The 26,684-nt window shown below is 41.2% G+C and overlaps 1 protein-coding gene across 1 annotated transcript in view; it reads left to right on the top strand.

Annotated features, from left to right (window-relative positions):
- piezo1 (piezo type mechanosensitive ion channel component 1 (Er blood group)) overlaps positions 1-26,684 on the top strand; it is a 285,867-nt gene that overhangs the window by 144,039 nt on the left and 115,144 nt on the right. Inside the window, exons 4-5 of the mRNA XM_073070242.1 lie at positions 7,606-7,648; positions 14,892-15,042. Of these exons, the coding sequence (XP_072926343.1) occupies positions 7,606-7,648; positions 14,892-15,042 (194 nt within the window). The remainder of the gene's footprint in view (positions 1-7,605; positions 7,649-14,891; positions 15,043-26,684) is intronic.

The raw sequence follows: 26,684 nt of genomic DNA, 5'->3' as shown, positions 1-26,684 counted from the left end.
TGCACGGTTTGAGTTCGTCATCTCCATACACTCTTCTTCAAGTGGTCAGAGGCTTGTTTTATGACTGCAGGCTTTGCTGGGGCTCTGAAGATGATCAAAGGTTCAAAGTAAATTTATTATCAAAGTACGTATGCCATATACAAACTTAAGATTCATTTTCTTGCAGGTACTCACAGGACAAAAAAGAAATGCAGTGATAAACTATACATAGCAAAGGCAGAGTTGCTGAGCGTGAATCTACAGGCGGTGCAGTCAGTTCAGCACTGAGGTGTGAAGCCATCGTGCTGGTCCAGGAGCCTAGTGGTTGTAGGGAAACAACCACCACTCCTGCACCTGGTAGCGTGGGACCCAAGATTCCTTCACCGCACACCCGATGGTAGCAGTGAGAAGTGAGGAATTTGGGTCAAACAGAGGCAGACAGGACAGGCTCACGTGGAGGATCTTAGCTAGAGTGCAGCAGTGAGCATTTTCATCTCTCGCACCTCGACGCTTTAATCTGTCTTGAAGTCCAGATAGCTAATTTCATCATCGATGCCTACCAGGAAACAGTGTCAGTTACTGCATAGTTGTCTCCCAAAATATGAAAAGTGGTCGATGGTTTCCAGTAGATGTTGGTTTCCTCATCATTGTAGAAGGGTTGTATTGTATAATAGGAGCACGTAGTTGGAGTCCTTTTGTCTTGTGGATGATTGTTATTGAGGACCACTCTCCTGTATTCACTGAGGTTAGAACAGCATGGTTCTGGAGCGGAGGAGACAAACGTTGATATGTTTTCCGTTTGTTCTGCAGACGGTAACTCCACTGCAGCAGGCAGTTTGCTGGAGGTGAGCTACAGTATTGTAGGTGAGCTACACTGGAATACTTGCTGATACAGAGCAGGATATAGTGATGGTGCAGCCTTGCCTGATATCAGTCTGATCTAGGAATGGGTCTGTTTTGGACTGTTTGGTTGGATCACAGTTTGTGTGCCATCATGTAGCAGATATAGGACAGAGCCATATTTCCTCAGGTAGCCACGATTGGTAGAGAAGTGCCACAGTCAATTTCAACTGTCAGGGCCAAAGGATTTTGTAACATTGAAAGCAATCATATCTTGCGATTGTTACTGGTCCCTGAACTGCTTCTGGAGTTGTCAAGGCTTGAAGATCACTTTCAAAGTGGCCTTAGATCTGGAGTTCCCAACTTTTTAATGTCATGGACCTCTGTCTGGGGATCCCAGGTTGGGAACCCCTGCTCTACTTGGACAGAATTCACACTGCGACTTGTAGCAACAAGGAGGGAATGGTGGAGAATAATTCTAGGGTTGACGTACCCTGCACCAGGCAGCAGAGTGCCCTCTCAAGGTGTTCTCAAGGCTGGACCGCACGGGCTCACTTGCGGTAGGTGGTGGATGCGAATGGGAAGGCAAAGGGAGGGAGGTATGATTTGAGGACGGGGCTCTAAAGAGAGGATGTTTAAGGATGCGGAGGATCAGGGTGAGAGCGGCAGGATGGGGGGCAGAAATGAGGAGGCAGTGGGCAAACATCTGCTTCAGCCCACCCGAGTGTGAGTGAACACAGTGAATGTGTACCGAATTTGCTAATCTCTCCTCCCTTTGCGATGTCCTGATATTAAGCAAGTGGAGTAAAAGTGGGAATAAAGTGGACTTCCTCCTGCAGATATCCGACTCTCAGGGTAGGAATACTCCTCCAGATCTCACAAGAAACTGTGAGCTCTGGAAGCTGAGCGGCTGTGTGCTCCACCAACCCTCTCTACGTGCTTGGCCCAGACCCCCGACCTTTCCTGCACTGGGCTTGTCCTTGCTTGCTTGCAGATCCCCAGTTGCAGCATCCTGCTGCCCGTTCACCCCTCAGCCTCCCTGTCGGGCTGCTCCTTTCCTCAGCCTGCCGGAAAGGATGGGCTCCTGCGGTCTCCTTGTGTGGATGGCTGTCCACATCTGTGACCTTGCCGGCTTTGACTGTTGTACACTGCCCTACTACCTGCCCATATCAGGGGCAATATGCTTGTGGATTCCTGTGATTAGATGAGCAGTAAATCGTGGGATTGCTGAGCGGGATATCTGGAAGGGTCGGAAGGACCTATTCTGTGCTAAATCCCAATAAATAAATAAACTCAAGCATCCCGGAGATGTGGTAATGAGCGTACAAACACAACAAAGTAACTTGATCCAAATTTATTATCATACAATAGAAGCACCAGTATACCACACAAAATGCTACGTAGTAAGTCACAAGGATTTCAGGGCTCACGATTCTCAGCCGCCGCTTGATTGTCGCTGTTGTCAGGGGAACTCGGAATTCCGACTTGTGAAATCACCCGAGGCCCCACCCACAAAGTGCTGGAGGAACTCAGCAGGCCAGGCGGCATCTGTGGAAAAGAGTAACAAAAAGATGGCTATGTCACAAGCACTTTACCCTCCTGCCCCCACAGAACTGAATCAGCTCTTCATCAGCCCAGACAAGGGAAAGTCTGCGGATGCTGGGAATCGAAGTACGTAGTACACTGATGAAGGGTCTCAGGCTACGCCCACACTGGACCGGATAAATCCATAACCAAAGCTTTCTCTCTTTGTTTTTACCCTCCATCCACACTAAAACTGTGTTTTTGTCCCCCGAAACCAGAGATTTTCAGAAACGCTCTCCATAGTGTGTAATTTTGAAAACGCTAGGTTGGGCGGAGCAGTGTGGACGGGGTAACCGGAGAAATCTGAAAATGTTGTCGTGATGTGCCGGAACAGATGGTGACGGCAGCGCGCCATTTCATTGTTTTCTTGGACACAACCTAACAATTTCAGAACAGACGGCAAGAGTGAAGAGTTAGAAATGTACTCACCAAATACTTTGACCCACAACTTACTGAATAAATAAGTATACTCACTTTGCCCTGTTTTCTGTCCTTGCTCGTATGAAGGTGGTTTACCTATTTATGCAAGTACTTTTCTGACAATAGATGTGTAACAGCCTAATATAACATTGTATGGAAATACAAGATAATACTGATGCAGACATGCTTTATACATTTAACAAGGTGCTTTATTAATGCAACAGAGTTAGTCAGTTTTTCAACGTTTGTTGTCAGCCGGGTCATACTGTCTGTGAATTCTCTGTCAGTTACCTCCATACGCTCCAGCATTTGTTTTTTTTACTTTTAAGTTCTCCTCCGCGAGAGCCAACAGCTGTCCGTCGTTTACGCTTTTCTAGTCTGTAACTGAACAAACGCACACCCAGTCTTTCACGGCAAGATACGACACCAAACATGTTGCTTGCTCTCGGTAGATGTGTCCTGCGCATGCGCAGTAGGAGGAGATACGCCAAAATATCCGTTTCAATGTGGACAGAGATACTTCTAAAAATGCCTAGTGTGGACGCCTACCGTTTTTTTGCGAAACTGGTGTTTTCAAAATTATCCGGTCTAGTGTGGATGTAGCCTCAGTCTGGAACATTGACTCTTTATTCTTTATCTGCCCTTTGTCAGGAACAAAAGTAATAGATTGTTGTGCCATTAACAAAAATGGAGTGCCTCCTTTCAAACTATACAAAACACTGGGAAGGACAGGTAACCATCCAGATAAGATATGGAGGTAAACAGATTTGCTGCTTTAATAGGCCACTCATTCACTCAGTCAGACCACTGGCCTGATGGTAATGGTGGACACAAAGGACCACCCGTGCACTCATTGGAGGCAGCCCATGTTTGTACCCTAGATCCCGTGAAGTGTGAACCATTATTGGATAGGATTTCAAGGGGATCACCATATGCAGAAACAAGACATTCTAATCCCTGAAGGGTGCCATTCTGATCAGCTTTAACAGTAGGGATTGCTGTTCAAAGTAAAATTTATTATCAGAGAACATACATGTCACCAATTACAACCCTGAGATTCTTTTCACTGCGGACATATTCAGCAAATCTGTAGAACAGTAACTGAAAACAGGATCAATGAACATCAAATTGTGCAAATGCAAATATAAACAAATAGCAATAAATAATGAGCATGAAATAACATGAAACAAGGTTGAGGGAACACCAGAAATAAAATGAGTACAGTTGTCACATTTGTTCAGGAGCCTGATGGTTGAGGGGTAGTAACTGTTCTTGAACCTGGTGGTGTGAGTCCTGAGGCACCTGTACCCTTCTACCTGATGGCATTAGCAAAAAGAGAGCATTGTTGGGGTGCTGAGGATCTCTGATGATGAATACAGCTTTTCTATGGCAACATTTCATGTAGATGTGTCCAACGTAGGGTTTTCAGCTCAAAGGCATCGGTGTTCCCATACTAGGCCGTAATGCAGCCAGTGAGCACACTTTACACCACGCATCTATAGAAGTTTGTCAAGGTTTTTGGTGACGTGCCAAACCTCCGCAGACTCCTGAGGAAGTACAGGCTCTGTTGTGCTTTCTTTGCAATTATATTTATATGATGTGTCCAAGCCAGATCCTCTGGGATAGTAACACCCAGGAATATAAAGTTACTGACTCTCCCCACCTCTGATTTTCCAATGAGGTCTGGCTCATGGACCTCTAGTTTCCCTCTCCTGAAGTCTACAATCAGCTCCTTGGTCTTGCTGACATTGAGTGGGAGGTTGTTGTTGTGACACTACTCAAGCAAAATTTCAGTCCCCCTCCTTTATCAGCACCTTTGATACAGCCCACAACGGTGGTGTCATCAGCAAACCTGTATATGGTGCTGGAGCTGTACTTAGCCACACAGTCAGAGTGTAAAGTGAGTAGAGCAGGGGACTATGTTCACATACCAGCGGTACTCCTGATGAGATTGTGGAGGAGATATTTTTGCCAGTCTGAACTGACTGGGGTCTACAAGTGAGGAAATCCAGGATCCAATTGCACAAGGAGGCATTGAGGCCCAGGTCTTGGAATTTACTGATTAGTTTTGAGGGGATGATGGTATTAAATGTAATCGATAAAGAGTATCTTGATGTTCGCTGTCCAGATGTTCCAGGGATGTGAGAGGAATGTTCCAGGGATGGACCAGCTACCATAGTGAAGAGGCACTGGAATTACTTCTCAAAAGGAAGGCAACCAACATATTCTAATTTCCTGATTTCATGCTCACGGTGGATAACAGCCAAGGGTCGTTTTAAAAGCTGTTGACAGTTGGGTTGTGATTTGCATGAATATCCTTGCAGCCTGGTGCAGAAAAGAGACTCTGAATGCTATTGCACAGTTACTAAGGCAAGCTTTGAAGTAATTTAGCTGAGTGCCTTACCATCAGAACCTTCAAATAAGCACCAAAACCAGATGGCAAGTGAGAAGGATCCTCCAACAGATCCATCCAGACTGCTATAAGAGAGCTGTTGTCCATCGATGTTTGTCAAGAAAGTCTGAAAAGAGATTCTGTGGTCTTCACTGATGTTCAGCTCAGACTGTTGCATAATAATAGGCTTTTTATGATTTGCATTTTATCGTTTACCTGAACTGTACTGTTACATTTTATTCTGCATGGTTGTTGTACTTTATTCTAGCTCAATGCATTGTGCAATGATTTGATTTTATAAACAGTATGCACAAGAAGCTTTTCACTGTATCTTGGTACATGTGACAATAATAAACCAATACCAATACTGGTTGCAACACATAAAATACTGAAGGAACCCAGCAGGCCAGGCAGCATCTATGGAAATGAATAAAGAGTTTTGGGTCGAGACCCTTCATCAGGACTGGAAAGGAAGGGGGAAGATGTCAGAATAAGAAGGTGGGAGAAGGGAAGGAGGACAAGCTGGAAGATGATAGGTGAAGCCACATGGTTGGGAGAGGGGGAATAAGTAAGAAGCTGGGAAGTAGTAGGTGGAAGAGGCGAAGAGCTGGAGAAGAAGGAATCTGACAGGAGAGGAGAGTGGATCATGGGAGAGAGGGAAGGAGGAGGGATACCGGGGTGAGCTGACAGGCAAGTGAGGAGATGAGGTAAGAAGATAGAATGGGGAATAGAAGAAGAGGGAAGGAGAATGGGGAATATGTTACCAGAAGTTAGAGAAATGGATGTTCGTCGATGGTTGCTCACAGGAGCATTGAATAAGCCAAACATTGGCTGCTACGGGAAGATCAACAACTAGTTGAGAAATGCACATCAATCTCCTTGTAACTTGCTGGTCTTCCTGTGCAAGCTGGTGTCTGTAATCAATAGGTGTCGACTGGTAGATTCCAAGATGCACACCTACTCACACAAGTTTAGAACTTTCCCACTGCTAAGGATTGGAACCCATTTTAAAAGTTTCTGACTGACTGTCGATGGAATGTATGTGAAAGGAAAACTGATATCATAATGATATAATGTGAATCATATTAGCAAATGGAGCGATAGGTTTTTTTTGCTGGCAATGATGACACTTGAGTCTTATGTATAATATATTTGCAATAAATTTTAAGAATAAGAATAATATTTTAAGAGTTGATTTCCTTTATGGAAATCACCTGTGGATAAGTACCGACAGTTTTGCACATGTCTTGTTGTTTTACTGGGCTACATTTTTTCCCAGTCTGAATTTTTTATAGAAACATCTTAAAGAGTTATTTGGAGTCACCACCGAGGCATATTTCTGGCATTTGGAAGAGTAGATGTTTCCATGCATGCTTCTGATCACTCAGTGCCGTCTGCTTGCCATACCCTGAGCCGGTCGATATGAGTTTAGATGGAATCCAGTTCCTTGTGCTTGACACTGGCATTGTTCAGGTTTACGTGTGAAGAACATCCAAGTTTCTTGCTTTGGATCAGTATTCAGTGATTTCTCAAGGGAAGTGCATGTGAATGGCTTTTGTGTTGTTCATCTTGTTTTAGCCCCTGGATAAATCGATGCCATTCCCAGAGGACAGAAAGGGGGAAATAGTTACTTCAGGAGGAACAGTGTCACACAAGGAAAGCTTTAGTGTTGTTTCATGTGGTTATCTACATTGCCCTGAGACACCAAGCAAGGTGCATCAGATGGTTTATTCATCATTACATAATGTCATTCTGGAACTTCCCTCTCCCTTCCCCCTTTTCCTAACCATGATTCCCCTCCTCTGCCCCCTTCCCACTCTCAGTGCACAATAGAGGCCCGTATCAGAATCAGATTTATCATCACTCACACTTGTCATGAAATTTGTTTTTTGTGTTGCAGCAATACAGTGAAATACATAAAATTACTACAGCACTGGGCACCCTAGCTATATATCTGCCTAAGGCTTTTGCATACTATTGTACGGTAGCTTAAAAAGTTTCAATAATATGAGAAATTTATATCAGGGATTCACAAAACACTCTTAATTACAGTTGATAAAAGGGTGGTGTTTTAAGGCTAACAATAGCCTGACTTAATTTGTATATAGTATCAGATGAAGTTGTCTACCTAACTATTTAATGGCAGTAAGTAAACAGAAATTTTGTCCTTGTTAAATCCGTGACCTTCATTGGAAGAAATGTAATAACCATAATGCCAATGACACATTTTGGATAATTCATATAGGACAATTAGTGTCTTGTTGTCTGGAAGAGCGGAAGGATTAATGATGAAGTAAAACAGTGAACTGTGTTATGTTGTGGGAATGACATAGAAAAAGCGGACAAGCAGCCTACTGATTGTAACAATAGCCTTATCTTTTCTATTGCAGGCAGCACATGGGAAACCTTGTCCAGGCACATTGGAGTTACCAGGTAAATCATATGGATGCGAATTAGCAAGAGTATCATTAAATTGATCTAATAGTCTTCTGTAATTTATAACTGAAGCATTTAAAATTAGATATACTTCAAAATCAGCCGAAATTCTTTCACTTTGGTAAGATATGCATATTTACATACTTTTTAACATATTCATCATTCTTAGCATTTGTGTAATTTTAGTGTGATGACAGCAGCTCATAGTTGGTAGGCTGTGATCATTTGATTGTGCTTACTTTTGCAGAATGTAAGTTTTTAAATTGTTGTGAATAGCAGGAATGATGAGGTTGTTTGAAAACACTTACTGTGAAAAAGAGAAAACAGACTCTCCCTCTATGTCACAAAAACAAAGGAGCTGGTTGTGGACTACAAAAGGAATGGAGACAGGCTAACCCCTACTGACATCAATGGATCTGGGGCTGAGAGGGTGAACAGTTTCAAGTTCCTTGGCATAAACATCACTGAGGACCTCACGTGGTCCGTACACACCAGCCGTGTGGTGAAATAAAGCACAGCAGTCCCTCTTTCACCTCAGGCGGTTGAAGAAGTTTGGCATGAGTCCCCAAATCCTAAGGACTTAATACAGGGGCACAATTGAGAGCATCCTGACTGGCTGCATCACTGCCTGTTTTGGGAACTGTACTTCCCTCAATCGCAGGACTCTGCAGAGAATGATGCGGTCAACCCAGCGCATCCGTAGATGTGAACTTTCCGTTATTCAGGACATTTACAAAAAGGGCCCGAAGGATCATTGGGGTCCTGAGTCACCCCAACCACAAACTATTCCAGCTGTTACCATCTGGGAAACAGTACCGCAGCATTAAAGCCAGGACCAACAGGCTCCGGGACAGCTTCTTCCACCAGACCATCAAACTGATTAGTTCAAGCGGACACAATTGTATTTCTAAGTTGTTCTGTTGTGGATATTACTGTACATGCTATTTATTACAAATGACTATAATTTGTACATTGCACATTCAGACGGAGATGTAAAGATTTTTACTCATGTATGTGAAGGATGGAAGAAATAAAGTCAATTCATTTCAATGAAAAGGGCAAAAAAGACAGTTCAAAATGAGATCAGTAATCTTGATCTCATCCAATTTTTTGTCGCCTTTATTCTAACACACTACCAGTCACATTCACCTGTCACCCTGTGCATTGGCCACCTGTCCAGCAATACATTAGGTCTGAAACCTCTTTACCACCTTGTTTCTCCCCGTGTTTGTTACCTTCACCATCCTTGCAGTCCTCTGAATTCTCTGTGTCACTCCAATTCTGATCAGCTACTGATTCCTGATTTTCGTTGCTCTGCCAATAATGGTTGGGCCTTTATCTTTGAAGCTTTCTCCATAAGCTTGTGGATTTCCATCTCTCTCTCTCTTTACACTAATGCCTCCAGGCACCTTGTAAATCCTAACTATTTTTCCAATCTTAGTTGCCTTTCCAAATTCTATATTATGATATTCCTGTGAACTCTCGTGGGACTTCTTTTTCTGTGTTAAAGACATTACAGCCATTCTTTAGTTTATGAAAGGGATATGTTCCTGGAAAATGTTTCATCAAGTGAAAATTCATAAATTGATGTCTGGGAAAAATAAAATGTGGGAATGTAGTACCATATTTACCTTTTTGTAGTGAGTGGGGCACTGTTCAAGTTACAAAATAGCTTTATAAATTGGAACATTCAGCCCTAAAGAGTTATAGCAAAAGTTTTTGTAAGTTAAGGAATATTTGTATTTTAATCCAAGGAATTGTTTTGTGCTGAATCCCACTCACTGTATTGAGAGATCACTTACAGATAAAATCTGACTTTGTTGCAGCATGTGGAAAAATAAGGGATGATTGGTTTGATTGTAATGGTCATACTTGTCCAGAAAAATATTCCATCTTTACAGTATGCCACATTTCAGAAGCTTTATTGGCAAATCTAGGATCCGTAGATAGAGCAGTAAACTCTGTTTCCATTAGAATTAAATCCAGAACTGGAGCGTGTACAAAGGTGAGCTTGAAAACTTCCCCGAACTGAAGATCACCTTGTGCAATGTTTAATTGAATTGACATGTAGTAGTTTCTGCACATTGTGTGGGTAGCAGCGCAGAGTTCTCAATCATCACGCTCGCCTCCCCCTCCATCAGGGGCTTTGCCAAAGTGCAGATTTTGTGACAAGCTGCAGTTGCTGGCTAAATTCCTGCACATTCGCTTCTTTGGAAACGGATTCTCAGTAGTCATCCAGCTTGTTTTAATGTGCGGTTGACCAAAAATGTCTGTTTATCTGCAAGGTTTTATTAATGTGGGTGGAAGAATTAAAATCTGAAATCAATGGTACTGTTAGTTCCAAAATTATGAGAGAATGTTCACATTGTAAAACCCCTTCCGATTACAGTTCCACTTTCCGTGTCGCTACTATTGAATCAATACTCACTCAAAGAAGAGTGTACTTTGAATCCTTCCACTGACGAGAACAGGGTAAAATCTGCATCTCCAGATAATGCCACATGAAAACACTTGACACAATTTCATATCAGGATCCATCAGTTATAAATATTGCAGACTCTGCAAAATGTAAATAAAACAGGAATACTTACATGGGAGAACCCGGAGCAACAAACAATCGGCTGGAGAATGAAGTGAGTCAAAGAGAAAAGGAATTGTCAATATTTTCGATCGGGAGTGGTTTCATGGTCACGAGCTTTCATCAAAACACGTAACCGAAGACCCGTCCCAGTGTCCTGATTTAAGTTCATCAGAACCATTACTCAGAACTGACTGATGTTACGAACCCCGTAACTGGGTGTGTTACCAGCAAAGATAGGAGTATCCGTTGGAGTCTGGTGATACTATTTTCAACAGTATTTATTCATAAAAATACACAAAAATAATATCAATGCAAATATACAGATAATATACGTCATCAATACTAAACCTAAAAGTGCGGGTATAATAATAATCAATAAGAAATAAGCTCTATCGTTGTCTAGGGGATAATGAATTGTCCAATGGAAATATAAAGTTCAGTTCAGTTCATGCAGGCTGCGGTTTTGTTGGTCGCTGTGTTGCAATTGTTGGAGGGAGAGAGAGAGAGAGAGAGAGAGAGAGAGAGAGAACAGTAACAGCTATTGACTTGCCGACTTTCCTTTACAATCTTGATCCGTCGATGCGTTGTTGTTGTGGCCATTCACGTATGACCCTTCCGTCTTTTAGCTAGACCGTTCCGTGGTGGACTCGTCACCCAGGCAAGGGTGAACACACACACAAGCCCCCACCGGTCTCGTAGCGTCTCTCCTGGTGCGTCTGAGGGGTGTTTCCCCAGACCCTACTTTTATCCCCACTCACGGGGTCTCAGGTGTCAATCAGGTTGGGATGATGCAACCCATCAAACCCAGCCCACTCTGGTTGCCCCCTGAGGGGTTTCAATGAATAGAACAGTACCTAGTACACAAACCTTCTCCAAAAGACAATAGCAGTAATCAGTGGTTCCGTTCCGCTTTTGTTAGGAGGAGACATTCCACTTTGTGTATCTCTGCATTGTCTCTCTCTCATTAATTGACATGAGCTGTTTATCAATAACAACTGTCTTGGCAGATTTCCTTTTGTCCCTTTCATTTCCTTGGTAGCAGCCTTGAAATAGTAGCAATCTGCGATTTCTCCAAAGGTGGGGGGGGGGGCGACTTTGCACCCTTCTGCCCATCAGAGTTGTTCATCATTCGTAACACTGAGTAGTTTCAGCTTTTACTGTTCTAATTGTCTGTTAACTCTGTCAAAACCTCTAGTTAATTAATCCAGCAAGGAAGGAAATGTCATTCTGGAAATTGTCACTTTGTGCTTTTTGATGAGCCAAATTGCCATTGGCTTTATTGGCAATGATCATTTGGCTCACTGCAGAATTGTGTGTTTGACACAGGAGAGGGAGTTTTGCACACATTGACTAAAAGGATCTGTTTGTTTCACATCGGGCCCAAATCAAGATAGCACAGCTAATGACACGTTGGTCTGTGCCAATGTGTGCTGAGAGCCACATACCCCAGCGCAGCACTGGCTGCTGTGGAGAAGCAGAGCACAGTTCCTGTATTTACTCAGTGTGATGTTCAATCCAGGTACGGGTGATAGAGACCGAAAAGAGAGGAATGACAACCAACACCACAAGTTGTATAGGTTTTCACTGTAGGTGCCTTGAGTGGCGTCAGTCAGCGGAGAGAACGACGCTGATAGACATGTGAACGTAAGCTGCCGGAAGTTGCTCTCCAGGCAGGTGATTGCTTGGTTTTGGAGTTGGTTTGGCCCGCTTGTCCAGCTGATACAAAGGAGGCTAGGTCTGAGATACTGATGAAAGGTCAGACCTCCTTCACCAATCTCTCACAGTGACCCAGCCTTCGCTCAGCATCTCATGGGCACTTGGTTGCTGTGGAGCAGAGACACCCTCCCACATAGTGACTACCCGTACTAGTTTAGCTGGCAGCTGCTGTGGAGGCACTGATAGAGGCCGTGTAACTTTTTATAGGGTTCCCAATCTACACGGTGTCACCGTGATTCCTGTCGCACTAGAGCAGGTTGAAGCTCTAAAATGTCAACATCAGGAAGTAGTAAGGAGTCACTATTTGTGAGCAGTGTGATGCTATCATGAACACAGGGCTACTCATGTCTGGTAGGACGGAGAGGACGCAGCCTCAGAATACAAGGACGCCCCTTTTTGCTTGCTCCAGTTTTGTGATTTCTGCAGGAAATGACTGCTAAAATGTTTCACTCCTGGTTACATTAATTTTTGAATGAAGTTGGCAACACTAAGGTGTATAGACTTGCATCAACAAATTCAGCGTAAGGTTTAAAACAAGACGTTTACTTCCACCATTATGTATTGTTGGGCCTGTTGCAACACAATGCTGAGAAACTTGCATTGAGTGGGAAAGAATGACAAGGGTCGATGTTGCACACTGAGTCAATCCAAGCATTTCATCCTCATTACTCATAGCTAATTTATGTCTAATTTCCATCTGTCTAGTGAAAACTTTCCATCTCCAGATTTCTCTTGCATCACTTAGCCAGAACCAGTGGAGTAATGTTGCAATTAACAGGCCTACGATTTGCTCTTAGTAAAATTAAAATAGTATATCTGTATCTGCAGGGCTTGGTCAAATGTTTTGCAAGGCTGTTGTTTAAACTGCAGCGTTGTTGCACTGTGCTGGCAGCTTTCCAGTTTTACTTCTAAACGTTGGACTCCTGTGAGACAAACAGTAAAAATAAGTTTTGTTAAACTGGGCAAGTTTCCAGTACCTGAAGGAATTTGACAAGTAGAAGCTGGAATACAGTGGTGTTGTCAAAAGGATATTGCAATATTTCAAAGATTTATTTACAGTGGACAATAGCTTGACATCAAGTAAATTTGGATCTGAATGGCTACAAATGTAATTATGATTAATTATAAATTTGCTCATTGATTTCTTTTTCTTCCGTAAAATTTTCTGTATGTGCTCAGTTTTGTTTTGGAAGCATTTATTTCTCGCTTCCTGTTTAGTAAGACAGTCCACATATCCAGTGTTGGAATTTACAAATCCTCGTCCATTTGTGCTGCAGTAGGTTTATCCCTGTTGCACTGTATTTACACTTCCATAGAGTATGTTTTTTCTTGTAGCTTTTCTGAGTGGCATGCCTGTCTGCTCAATTCCCTGTTTTTAAACCTACAAATGAATGCTACATTATATGTAATCACTGGCTAGTTTATGCTGGAAGGACTTTTACATATGCCTCAAAAGGCTTTTACGTTTTCTGAGTAAATAGCCTACCATTTTGTATCCATAATAATTCAGCTGGCTAAGATCACCTTAAAATTTGCAAAAGCAAATCACATAGATGCTAAGTAAAACTTGAGAATGTCCCGAAAGAAACTTCTACCAGCATTGGGGATTGGCGCCTTTGTTTCATTTTGCACATCCATTCTATGCCATGCAGATTAAATACACAGCTTCTTGTGCCTGGATGAACGTTGTCAACCATCATTTGCATTGTGAAATTCCTTTAACCTGCAAGCCTTTTATCTAAGAAAATTTGATCTTTTTCACCATTGTGGGTTGGATTCTGTAAAGAAATGTTCTAAATCGTTAAGCTTCCAAGGTGGAACATCTTGTCAGCGAAGTATACATCAGGGTGTTCTTCATTGACTACAGCTTGGCATTTAATACGATCATCCCCTCAGAACTAAACTATAAGCTTCAAGACCTTGGCCTCAATACCTCCTTATGCAATTAGATCTTTGATTTCCTCACTTGCAGAACCCTATCAGTTCAGATTGGCAATAACATCTCCCCCTCTCACTCAGTGTCAGCAAGACCAAGGAACTGATTGTTGACCTCAGGAGGAGGAAACCAGAGGTCCATGAGCCAGTCCACATCTGACGATTGGAGCTGGAGAGAGTCAGCAACTTTAAATTCCTCGGTGTTATCATTTTAGAGGATCTGTCCTGGTTTCAGCAGGCAAGTGTCATTACGGCATGACAGTTCCTCTACTTCCTTAGAAGTTTGTGAAGATTTGGCATGACATGTAAAACCTTGTCAAACTTCTCTACATGTGTAGTGGAGAGTATATTGACTGTTTGAATCACAGCCTGGTATGGAAACATGAATTCCCTTGAATGGAAAATCCTACCAAACCTAGTGGATACAGTCTAGTCCATCACGGGTAAAGCCCTCCCAATCATTGAGCACATCTACACGGAGCGCTGTCGCAGGAAGGCAACATCATCATCAATGACCCCAACCACCCATAACAAGCTAGCTTCTCGCTGCTGCTATCATGAAGAAGGTACAGGAGCTTTAGGACCCACACCACCAGTTTCAGGAACAGTTATTACCCCTCAATCATCAGGCTCTTGAACCAGAGGGGAAACTTCACTCAACTTCACTCGCCCCATCACTGAACTGTTCCCACAATCTATGGATTCACTTTCAAGTACTCTTCATCTCATATTCTCAATATCTATTGTTTTTTTTCTTTTGTATTTGCATAGTTTGTTGTCTTTTGCACATTGTGTGTCCTTTTGGATGAAGTCTTTCACTGATTCTATTGTATTTCTTGGATTTTCTGCGTATGCCCACAAGAAAATGAATCTCGGGGGTTCTATATGGTGACCCATGTGTACTTTGATCATAAATTTACTTTGAACTTTGAAGTAGTTTTTTTGCCCCCATTATTTAAATGATTACTGAAATGGAAGTCTTTATGTCTTCTCCCTTTTCTTTCCTAGGCTTGATCTGAATGATATTACCAACTGCATTCGACTGGTGGCTCCAGATTTGGGAATACTTATCATCAGTTGTATCACATTAGTGTTTTGCAGTTGTTTGACAAAGAAAAGGAAGTCAATACCAAACAATGATGCAGTCTGCATTGAGGAGGTGAGTACCATTATTGCAGCAATGCGTGGAAATTCTCCATAGAGACTTTTGATCAAGCTCAAGCTCAGTAATTGAATACTGAAAATGGAAAGGTAATATAGTCACGAGTTTTATACGTTAGTGATATGCTTTTACATTTTTACCCCGCTGCTTCAATTGATAAGTTTCCATTTTTATTCCAAACTAAAAGTAGGATATGCAATCTGCTTTTAGATATTCCCAAATAATCTGAACTAACTTCCTGGAAGACAATTGTAGGTAGGGTCAAGTGTTAACTTGTTATTGGATTGGGTGACTCATTGGTGAGAATTGTTTCCATTTTGTTTAGTGTCAATTGAAGGGCCCAGTTGCAGATATTGAAAACATGCCACATTCAGTTGTCTGTCTCACACGTACTTCTTGCAGCAGATGGTAAAATTCCACCTTCCCCAGAACGTACCGGTGCAGTTCTGCACTGCCATCATCGAGAGCATCCTCGTATTAGCCACCTCTGTCTGGTTTGGTGTGGCATCCTCTCACAATGTACAAAAACTACAGTGAGGTCAGCAGAAAAAGTCACTGATTACAGTATGCCATCACTGCAGGACTTGTATATGTCCAGGACAAAAAAGTGGGCAGGAAACATCATTGTAGACCACCCTGCAAGCCGCCTTTTTCAAAAGCTCCCTGTCAGAAAGCGCTATGAGCCTATTAAACTAAAACTTCACATCTTAACTTTTTTTCCCAGGCGGTTAATCTGATCAATCATTCTAGTTAGCCCCCCACCCCCCTTTATCTATTACCTCTGTAATGCACTGCAAACAATTCAAATCACGTTTTGTAAAGCTTTTTTATATTGTAGGTACACTCAGTGACCACTTTATTAGGTAGCTCCTTTACATGTTGAAGTAGCTACTGAGTGTATGTTGGTGGTCTTCTGTAGCTGTAGGGTTCAACCTTCTGCACAGTCAGAGATGCTCTTCTGCACCCACTGTTTTAATGCATGGTTATTTGAGTAACTGTCATCGTCCTGTCAGCTTGTACCTCTGACCTCTATCATTAACAAGGTGGGGGTTTTTTGGTTATGTGTTAAAATCCCAGCGAATCAGTTTCTGAAATACTCAAACCATCTGGCACCAATGATCATTCCACGGTCAAACTCACTTAAATCCCATTTTTCTGCATTCTGTTGTTTGGTCTGAACCACAGCTGAACCTCTTGTCCATGTCTCATTGTGTTGCTGCCACATGAATGGCTGATTAGATATTTACATGAATGAGCTGTGGTCCTCAATAAAGTGGCTACTGAGTGTACTTGTTGGTTTTTATGTATTCCCACACATTTTATTTCATATCCATACCTTAACCACAAACTTATTTTTATATAATTTTTTATTCTTTCTTTTCTTTTTACAATATTTTTATTCAAAAGAAAAAGCAAGATTTACAGAGTACAACACATAGATACATCTCAACATAAATTGTGTACATTCATATATTGTAATAAAATTGATCAAAATGTTATAGCATATCACATAAAGGTATGCCACTCTGTAATCAAAAATTTAAAGATAGGTCATACATCATAAAATAAATTTTTTATATTAAAAGAAAAAGTCAACCCCTACCAACTACCAAAGAAAAAAGCTGATGGATGATAATGGATAATTAGAAAAAAACCCATATTCGCTTAAGAAGAGAAGATAGAAATATACATAAAATATACATTCTTTCTAGTTGTTGGATATTGCTTTTTTTGTTGCATGTTGTGGCAACACACCACAGCAAATTCCTTATAAATGTAAATGTGTATGGTGAGTAAGTTGATTGTTGACCTTTGATGTGCATTAGAATATTGCGTTCCAAGATATGCTGTAACCTGTGTTTTGAAGATGAACAATAGTAAAAGTTTAATGGCTAGAATTTCCTCTGATAGCTGAAAAGCTCATGGGAGGCACAATAAAAGACAGTTCAGCTTGTGAGGTAGATCAGATGCTTGCTGGATTTCTCAATGTAAATGCTTTCTTCCTGATTAGAAGATAATGAGTTTGAAACATGACTCTTGTATTCATTTAAGAGCCATTAACTAGTCTTTAGCTGGTTTCTGGGTATTAGACAGGTGGAAAAACACATTCAGCCATACACACTTGGCTGAGATTAGGGGCATGAGTAAAAGAGTAACAGAGGCAAGTGGGCAAGTTGAGCATGTTGGCAAAGTGCCTGGCTGGAAGAATAGCTTCTTGGATAATCAGATTGGAGTCTGTTGATGGGATTGAGCCCAGACTGTAACTGTAGTTGTTGCCTTGTGCAGTATTGCCTTTACCTTTCCAGGTGGAAGTAGCAAGCTGAGAATTGAAGACCAGAGAGGGCCATTTAGTGCCATTGAAAAAAAATCCCTCATAGGGTCAAACAGAGCAAGTTCCCAAGAACCTAAGGAGCAGACTTTAGCCTTTGGTCCTTTTCCATCATTTGGCATGTTTGTAGCTGACCATTCGTCTCAGCTCCACTTTTCTCCCATATCCTACATCCTCTCATTTCATTGTCTAAGCATTGAGTGTGTACATGATCCCAAAATTCTATAAGTCACTCTGTGACAAAATTCCTCCTCAAACTTACAAAATGTCTGACCCTTAACCCTGGCACAAGTTCTAGACTCACCAACCGAGTGTAACAACTAATCATCTCTTCTCATACTTCCTAACTCTTATGAATTCACATCCATTTGACAAAATCATTCTAGTCATCCAGGCATTTCAAGCATTTTCTGTGTTTATTTTAGGTGTCCAGAATTTACAGCGTTTTACTTTGGTTGAAAAAATGTGAATTGGCTTGGGTGGGCCATAAAAACTGGACTGTTTCTGTGCCATAAATACTGAGTAATTCTCTGATTCTCTCCACCATTTCAACACAAGTTTTCAAGGAGCTTGTGATCTTTGTTTTCTTCCTATCACCCTGAGCTACTTAAAAGTTCAAAGTGCACTTATTATCAAAGTACTATATACAACCTTGAGATTTGTCTCCGTATAAGCACCCACGAAACAAGCTTATCAACATAGAAGATAATTAGTTAAATCAACATGCATTAATATATTCCTTTCTCTAAAATTGTTTTGATTTCTGTATTAACTGCATCCCACATATTAGTGAGTCAGAATCACGTTTATTATCACCAGCATGTGACGTGATATTTGTTAACTTAGCAGCAGCAGTTCAATGCAATACATAATCTAGCAGAGAGATAAAAAATTAGTAATAATAAATAAAATAAAACATAATAATAAATAAACAAGTAAATCAATAAAAATGCATAATTGATTTATTGTTTTGCTTACCAGTTTACTCACACTCACATCTTGTTATTATAAAAATAAAAAATAAGTTATTTATGTACTGAATAGCTATATATTTCTGTAAGTTTACTCAGAAAATGTTTGAAGTTTCTATGGGTGCCCACCCCCTGAGCTTCAGCCGCTCTGCAGCAGCAAATTTGGCAGAACCTGAGCAAAGTATGGTTCCCATGTTTTGGAATGTCAGGTGATGAGGAAACTCGCCTTCCTTAATGTTTGCACAACTTGTCTTTGACAATCAGCTTTTGTCATTATGATCTTTATATTCACATACTTTATTTAATGCCAGTGTAAACTGCTTATACTGCAGTTTGACCACTACTGCTGTCGCAGTTGTCTTTAAATTGTAAGACTCCCAGTTCTGTAGTCAATACTGCAGAGAAGCTATTGGTTTCGAAATAGTTTTCGCATTTTCTTATATTGCTTTGGAGAATGCTTTGCTTTTATGTATGGAGCCAACCAAAGACTGAAACAGTGTCATTGGAAAAAAAAGGCTAGATTTATGTCTGTGCTTTGAGATCCATTTATCCAGTTTCCTTTAGCATCCTGAAGGCTGCAACTCCCTGTGTAGAGTTCACTGGACAGTGAATCGGAGTCACTACAGCTCCAAGCTGTACACCATATAATTCCAACAGCTACTGAAGTTGCAACCATGCCAATCGATGGGAAATACACAATTAATAAAATGTTGAACACAAAACACTGGAAACTTTTTGGGGGTTTAATGTGATGCAATATGCAAAATCCCACTGTGCAGGCAGTTGTACTCCACCTACCATAGGCACATGGATTATAATTAATTTGAACCGCTTAAACATTGGTGCACTACATCTCACCATGTACAGAGTTCACATTTTTACGATTACTTATGTGAGTTTGGTTGGTCCCTTCCAGGCGCCAGGCATGAAACATATTCCTAGGTTGTGCTGTGAACTTTTATAGCTCTTGATGTCTGGGATATAATTCCACACTCCCCCAGTGCTTTTATCGGTGTTGTTGATGGAAAAGCTGACTCTTTTAAATACCTTATGTAGAAGCAGTGTTAAATGAAGAAAGATATGGTCAACTTTTCTCATTCTTTTATTTTCGATTCTTGTGATGTTTGTATCTTAGCCTGTCTAAATATGTTTAATGGTACGAATCTCCTGCTTAGTCATTACTGAACCTGAACTCGTATAGTAACAGTGACAAATAGTAATGATACTGTTCAGATATTTAATGACTTGTCTTAATATTTAAGATACTAATATCTTAATACTGTATTTGACAGGTATTTTTCATATGAGTATTAAGTTCTTAAGTTTATTTAAGCCACTAACTATAACAGTGAAATTTGTTATTCAGAAGCATCTCTGGAAAATGTCCCTTGCAAATAATAAGGTATGAATATATGCCTATTATTCATCTCAGTTCAACACCACCTTGAACTGAAAATGATTTTATAAAAATGACTGTAAGAATTAATGTCCTTACAGTAGTTAGAAATTTTGTGGATTTCTAACCGCCATGTATGTTTGACTCTGCATGGTTGAAAGTCCAGGAAATGTATCACTACAAATAGTTCTATAATTCTCTATTAAACTGACTAATGCTGCAATGCAAGTGACACCTTTTCAATGAAATAGAAGATCACTTAGAAAGCAACTAGACTGAGAGAGTTCCTTGGTGATCACAGATCCACCAAGCTTCTGGCTGTGGCAGGCTGGGAATTGAATATGTCTCTCCGCTCATCATCCAGGTTTCATGGTGATTTTTCAGCATACTTGGATTGGTGAGTAATGGAAAATCTCAGAGTGACTCTGTGAAGGTCAGCAGAAAATGTGGGGAGTGAGGCGGATATAGAGATATCTAACAATATCTCTGTTGTTGGATTCTGATGTTTTAATCCAAGGTTTTTACAGAACTTTGGAAAGAGGCACAGAACTTGTTGCTTCCTGATCATTTACTTAAGCATTGACAGAACAAAGGAAAATTGAAATAGACAGTAGCAAGAACAGAGGCTAGCAGCAAAAAGCAGAATAAAGATAAAAAGACTAAGATGACGCTGTCCTGTGGTCAGCTAATTTTATACCCGATAGATGAGAAAAATTCCATTCAAATTCATAGATAAGAGTCAACCAATGAGAAATCTGCTATTGAAATAATGCAATGCCAAGAGAAGTTTCCAGAATCATACTGGGGTAACCACTAAGGGATACACTGAACAATTATACGTATTACCTGTGATCACTAGTAAACAAGCTAAACTATTTCATGTCCATATATAAAATCTACTTTAAGTATTAGCAAACAATTACTAAACTGCAAAGAAAATAACAGTTGGATACAACAATTTTCCCTTTGATTCTAAATCACACATTTAGAATCATTACATGTAAAATAATAAAAAAACTAGGTTATGAAAATATCAAAGGGTATATACTCTTCAAAGTATTCACAGGATGATGTCATGGTTGGGAAGATTAGTGGGCATGCTTAATACGAATCTGAACCATTCTATTAATGATCGCACTTAAGTAAAGGAGATGTAGATTATGATAAGGCATATTAAGATGAATATTAGCACTTGTTATATGTAGGGAAAATTGGCAAAAAATATAACAACAAACAATATTGAAATAAACATTATAATTTCCAGTAGCTGTTGACTTGCTTGAAATTTTCTGACCTATTAGTGATTTGCTGACTGTTGTGATGGAAAATAACTGGTTCTTTGAGTCTCAACAGTAGAGGCCTGGACACACACAGTCTGGGACCTGTTCCTCATCGGGGTGTCTCCCAGGGTGGAGCTTCAGAAGTAGCGCCACCTGCAGCATCACCGGCAGGACCACCCGCTTGAAATCCCTGTTCAGTTTCTCCATCTTGTTTCAGTTGCCTTCTGAGCCCCTTACATGCACTTCAATTTTATCTTGTTGTTTTATTGCTCGTTCAGTTAATGCAAAGATTTGTTCTTTAGATTTTTTATTGTTTCTATCATACTGTTTTTGTAGTTTATCACAAGTTTTGCATTTCTTTTGCAATTAGTTAAAAGTCTTTCCTCACCCCGTTACTTTTTCATTTGCATACACATTTGATCAAACTAACCATGCAGTCTTATCTCTCAATCATACATATATTCCAGGTTTCTCCTTTCCCCCAGCCATTCTCTGGGTCTTATTGCATCCCTTCTTATTAATAAATTTAACATTGTTGGTGTTTTCTTTCTGGACTTTTTCATTAATTTTATCAAACTGAGAAGTTTTATTCAAGTAAGAGCTCTTGGTTTCATGACTTTGGCCATTGTTTTGATTCAATCTTAATTCATACATACTTCTGTTCTGCTTTAACTGTGATTTTGAATATTAATAGATCGCAACAGAAATAGGTTGTCCTGCATCGGAATAGATTGCACAACTGCAATAATTTCATTATGTACTGAAATAGTTTGCTGTGCAACTGAAATAGATTGTCCTCCAAACAAAATTTTCCCGTACCCTTCCAGCTTGTATGGCCGAGCCTGATCTTAATCTCATTTCTCATCTTGGCTTTTACAGAACTTTATTTTTTAAATAGCAATGCAGTAGTGTCCTCAGTCCTAATTTCCATCCAATGATGTATTGAAGCCAGAACTAAGTTTTCTCTCAGACAAATTGAAACAGAGTAAATTCTTATCCGTCTTGGTGCGTGCTAAAAATTCCACTTTGTCTGTGATTGTTCCAAGTCCTTAAACTTTGCAGTCATCCTGCTAGCTGCTACAATTGTTGGATTCTGATAGTTTAATACAAAATTCTTTCATAAGTGAGGAAAGAGGCACAAAACTTGTTGCTTCACGAACATTTTATTAAGCATTGATAGAACAAAGGAAAATTAAAAGAGACAGTAGTAGGAACAAATTGTCTATTATTGCATGTACTAGGCTGTGCAGATCACTCTGACCCCCTCTGGAAGCAATGTTATACCTTTCCCATCATTGTTGACTCTATTTTTTAAGCACAGTATTTCCCAGCAGCCAGAGGAGTGTTGTTTGTACCGTGATCATTAAAAGCAGATATTCTGATATTGCAGTTGGTGGGCTGTAAATGACAACTGCAGGGTCTTTCAATAGATTGATGTGTAGTCATACACTGCAAATGACATACCGCACTTTACTGGCAATCTAATTCTGGGGATCTCAAAGTAGAGGACAGCAGCTGATGTAAACTTTAAAGAAATGTTTGTGTGAAACTCAATGCTGCTTTAATGAAATTTAAAAGTGGTAAGACAGTTTTTATACTGGAGTTTCCAAATGGATTACGAAAGTGCTACAAAGACACTGGTGAATGTACAAGTAAGATGTAGTGGGATGAGACAAAAACAGTGAGATTCTATCTGTCGTGAAGGTTTTAGGTAGCTGGGTCTCTTTACTGGAAAAGAGAGTACTGAGATGTGTCTTTACAGTGGCTTTAGCGTAATCTATGAGTATGACAGAGGAGATTCAGAGCCACTGATTAGGAGCCAGCCACTGAGATAGGAACCAGGACCGTAAATGGAAGATAGTTAGGTGAGTCACAAACAAGAGAAAATCTGCAGGTGCTGGAAACCCAAGCGACACACATACAATGCTGGAGGGAGCAGCTATGGAAAAGAGTACATAGGAGCATATGAAATAGGAGCAGGAGTAGGCCATCTGGCCCATCGAGCCTGCTCCACCATTCAATAAGATCATGGCTGATCTGGCGATGGACTCACCTCCACCTACCTGCCTTTTCCCCATAACCTTTAATTCCCTACTATGCAAAAATATTTCCAACTTTATCTTAAATATATTTACTGAGGTTGCCTCCATTACTTCATTGGGCAGAGAATTCCACAGAGTACAATTGATGTTCCAGGCTGAGACCCTTCAATGGGATTGGAAAGGAAGGAGAGAAGTAAGAGGTGGGGAGTGAAGGAAGAAGTACTAAGTGGTAGGAGATAGATGAAACCTCTGGTGCCCCCCCTCACCATTCCCCATTCCTGTCTCCCTCTCACCGTATCTCCTCACCTGCCCATCCCCTCCCTCTGGTGCCCCCCCCTCACCATTCCCATTCCTGTCTCCCTCTCACCGTATCTCCTCACCTGCCCATCCCCTCCCTCTGGTGCCCCCTCTCACCATTCCCCATTCCTGTCTCCCTCTCACCGTATCTCCTCACCTGCCCATCCCCTCCCTCTGGTGCCCCCTCTCACCATTCCCCATTCCTGTCTCCCTCTCACCGTATCTCCTCACCTGCCCATCCCCTCCCTCTGGTGCCCCCCCTCACCATTCCCCATTCCTGTCTCCCTCTCACCGTATCTCCTCACCTGCCCATCCCCTCCCTCTGGTGCCCCCCCCTCACCATTCCCCATTCCTGTCTCCCTCTCACCGTATCTCCTCACCTGCCCATCCCCTCCCTCTGGTGCCCCCTCTCACCATTCCCCATTCCTGTCTCCCTCTCACCGTATCTCCTCACCTGCCCATCCCCTCCCTCTGGTGCCCCCCCTCACCATTCCCCATTCCTGTCTCCCTCTCACCGTATCTCCTCACCTGCCCATCCCCTCCCTCTGGTGCCCCCTCTCACCATTCCCCATTCCTGTCTCCCTCTCACCATTCCCCATTCCTGTCTCCCTCTCACCATATCTCCTCACCTGCCCATCCCCTCCCTCTGGTGCCCCCTCTCACCATTCCCCATTCCTGTCTCCCTCTCACCGTATCTCCTCACCTGCCCATCCCCTCCCTCTGGTGCCCCCTCTCACCATTCCCCATTCCTGTCTCCCTCTCACCGTATCTCCTCACCTGCCCATCCCCTCCCTCTGGTGCCCCCTCTCACCATTCCCCATTCCTGTCTCCCTCTCACCGTATCTCCTCACCTGCCCATCCCCTCCCTCTGGTGCCCCCCCTCACCATTCCCCATTCCTGTCTCCCTCTCACCGTATTTCCTCACCTGCCTATCCTCCTCCCTCTGCTGCTTCTCTCCCTTCCCTTTCTTCCATAGTCTTGACCCGAATCATCGACAGTACTCTTGCTGAGTCCCTCTGCCTTGTGTTTTGTGTTGCATAGTTAGAAAAGCCCCTTTTGGACAGACATTGTTGAGGATGAGAAGCTCACACCCCAAAAAAGTAAATGAAACAAATAGCGTTGATGGATTATAGGGTACGGCAGATAAACACAGATGGAGGAAAAGGGTAGAGGCCATGTCAGGTAACGTTACAACTTCTGGAACGAGGACAGTTTGTACCATATAACCCATTTTATGCAATATTTTTACACTACCTCATGTAATCCATTTGATTTGGTTCATGTATAAACTTTAATTAGCTTAGGAAGTTACCACTGCTGTGGAAAATAATGATTTGAATATCTCTCAACTTCCCATATTGCTTGACATTTTCTTTCAAAGTATATCGCTCACATTAGCTGGAGAATAGCTTTTCCATTCCTTTTCGACAATGCAGGAATTACAGAGATATAATTAATTTATTGCTACACAAAATAATTAAAAGTCAAAGCTTCCGTTATACGCCTGTTTGTTTCAACCACTCTGTGTGTGCAAAATGTTCAGGATTTTTTTTCATGCTCTTTTCATGGTACAAGTTCTGGATTCCTGATGCAGTGTTTAAAGATTATATCACGTGCTCTCTCCTGCTTCCTACCTGGCATCCAATTTGCACTCCACGAGTTCTCCATGCTTCCTGCTCTATGGGCAAGCAGCACACGGTGGTCAATGTCTTCCAGCGTCTCTCCGATGTAAAAACACAACCTTGGCCTCGTACTGTCATTTGTCTCCTTCCACTCTGTTTGTTGTCCAGAGTATGGAAATACTGAATAAAATTTAAGTAACAAGGAGAAGACACTGTTTATGAATGAGCTGATTGGTTTTCTTCCACTGCAATAAAAAAAAAACTTTCCTGTGCCAGAAATAAACAATCGCAAATGTATTTATTTGCACTTCCTTGAAAAAAGAAATTTGATAAAATTATATTCAACAGATTCTGTACAATGCTAATATACTTTATCTTGTAATACAAAATATATATAATCTTACTGACTAAAAAACTTTTAATGGCTTCCAAATTATATTTCTAGATAATAATTGGATTACAGGTTTAGAATGTGATTTGGGAAATAATTTACATAAGAATTTTTCTCTCACTACTTTTTACTGTTCAGAATAAATGCATTTTGTCTAAGTAGGAAAATGGAATATTAAAAATTGATGCCACTTGCAATATTTTTGCGGTAGTTTATAGACATAATTAGGAATGTTCTATCATAGATTTAGTCTAGATGTAGTCTTCCCCGTTGATTTGCAGAAAGCTGAGAGACAAAAAAAAACACAGAACCTTCTGCACATCAAATCTACACCAACATTCTCCCACATTTTCTTCAACAACCTCCAGATTCTACCTCTCTCCTACACACAAGCAACAGTTTACAGTTAAACACACAAAATGCCGGAGGAGCTCAGCAGGCCAGGCAGCATCTATGGAGAAAAGTACAGTTGACGTTTTGGGCCAAAACCCTTCGGCAGTTTTAATCAATAGATCAACTAATCAACCCTTCAGTCCTGCCGAAGGGTTTTCTCTTGTTTTTAACAACTGGCAGTCACCATCTTGTGTGAGTTGACGTGGGTGGGTGTAGATGGGTGAAACGCGTGTGATTTCAGGGAGAGTGTGCAACCTCACAGAGACAGCACCCGTGGAGAGGATTGAACTTGAGTCCCTGGAACTGTGAGGCAGGGACTCTACTAGCTGTGCCTCTCTGCCACCCATCGGTGCCCAACTCGTGAATCGAAACTACTTTACTGAAGGGTTTGCAAATCATGGGGGAGGTTGTGTTTCTTTGGAATCAGAATGAGAAAGGTCTCAGCATGTTGTAATGAAGAGAGGTGTGTCTAATTTTGACTTGCAAATCAGAAACCTCTGTAGAGGAGAGGGAAGTGTGTTGTGAATAGAAGGATTAATCTTTGGGGGATATCGCCATTTTCCAGCACCCAGCTCACAATGGCAAAGGGCCTGTCAGCTTTTGAGAGCTGGCTGTGTTAAAAGTGTAAGGAAATTGGAAAAAATGGAGAAAGTTTAAGAAAAAGAAACCTGGATGTATATAAAATGTATTTTATTTCCAAAATAATTTGTAGCAGAGAAAGTACTGTTGAAGCATAATGTAATAAACCCAGAATTTGGTTTCTGTCCAGCCAGCTCCAAGTGCTAGTTTGATGACTTAATACTAATTTTGTTGATTTTATTTGAATTAATAATAATGGCCAGGGAGTCAAAAGCAACTCTCTGGTGTTCTGTGAAGTACTCCATGGACTTTCTTGTTAAATATTTCATCTTAAAGGTG

The sequence above is a fragment of the Hemitrygon akajei genome, chromosome 17 (assembly GCF_048418815.1).
Source record: "Hemitrygon akajei chromosome 17, sHemAka1.3, whole genome shotgun sequence".
Classification (NCBI taxonomy): Eukaryota; Metazoa; Chordata; class Chondrichthyes; order Myliobatiformes; family Dasyatidae; genus Hemitrygon; species Hemitrygon akajei.
The sequence above is the reverse complement of the archived record's forward strand: the minus strand, read 5'-3'. Positions and strand labels throughout refer to the sequence as shown.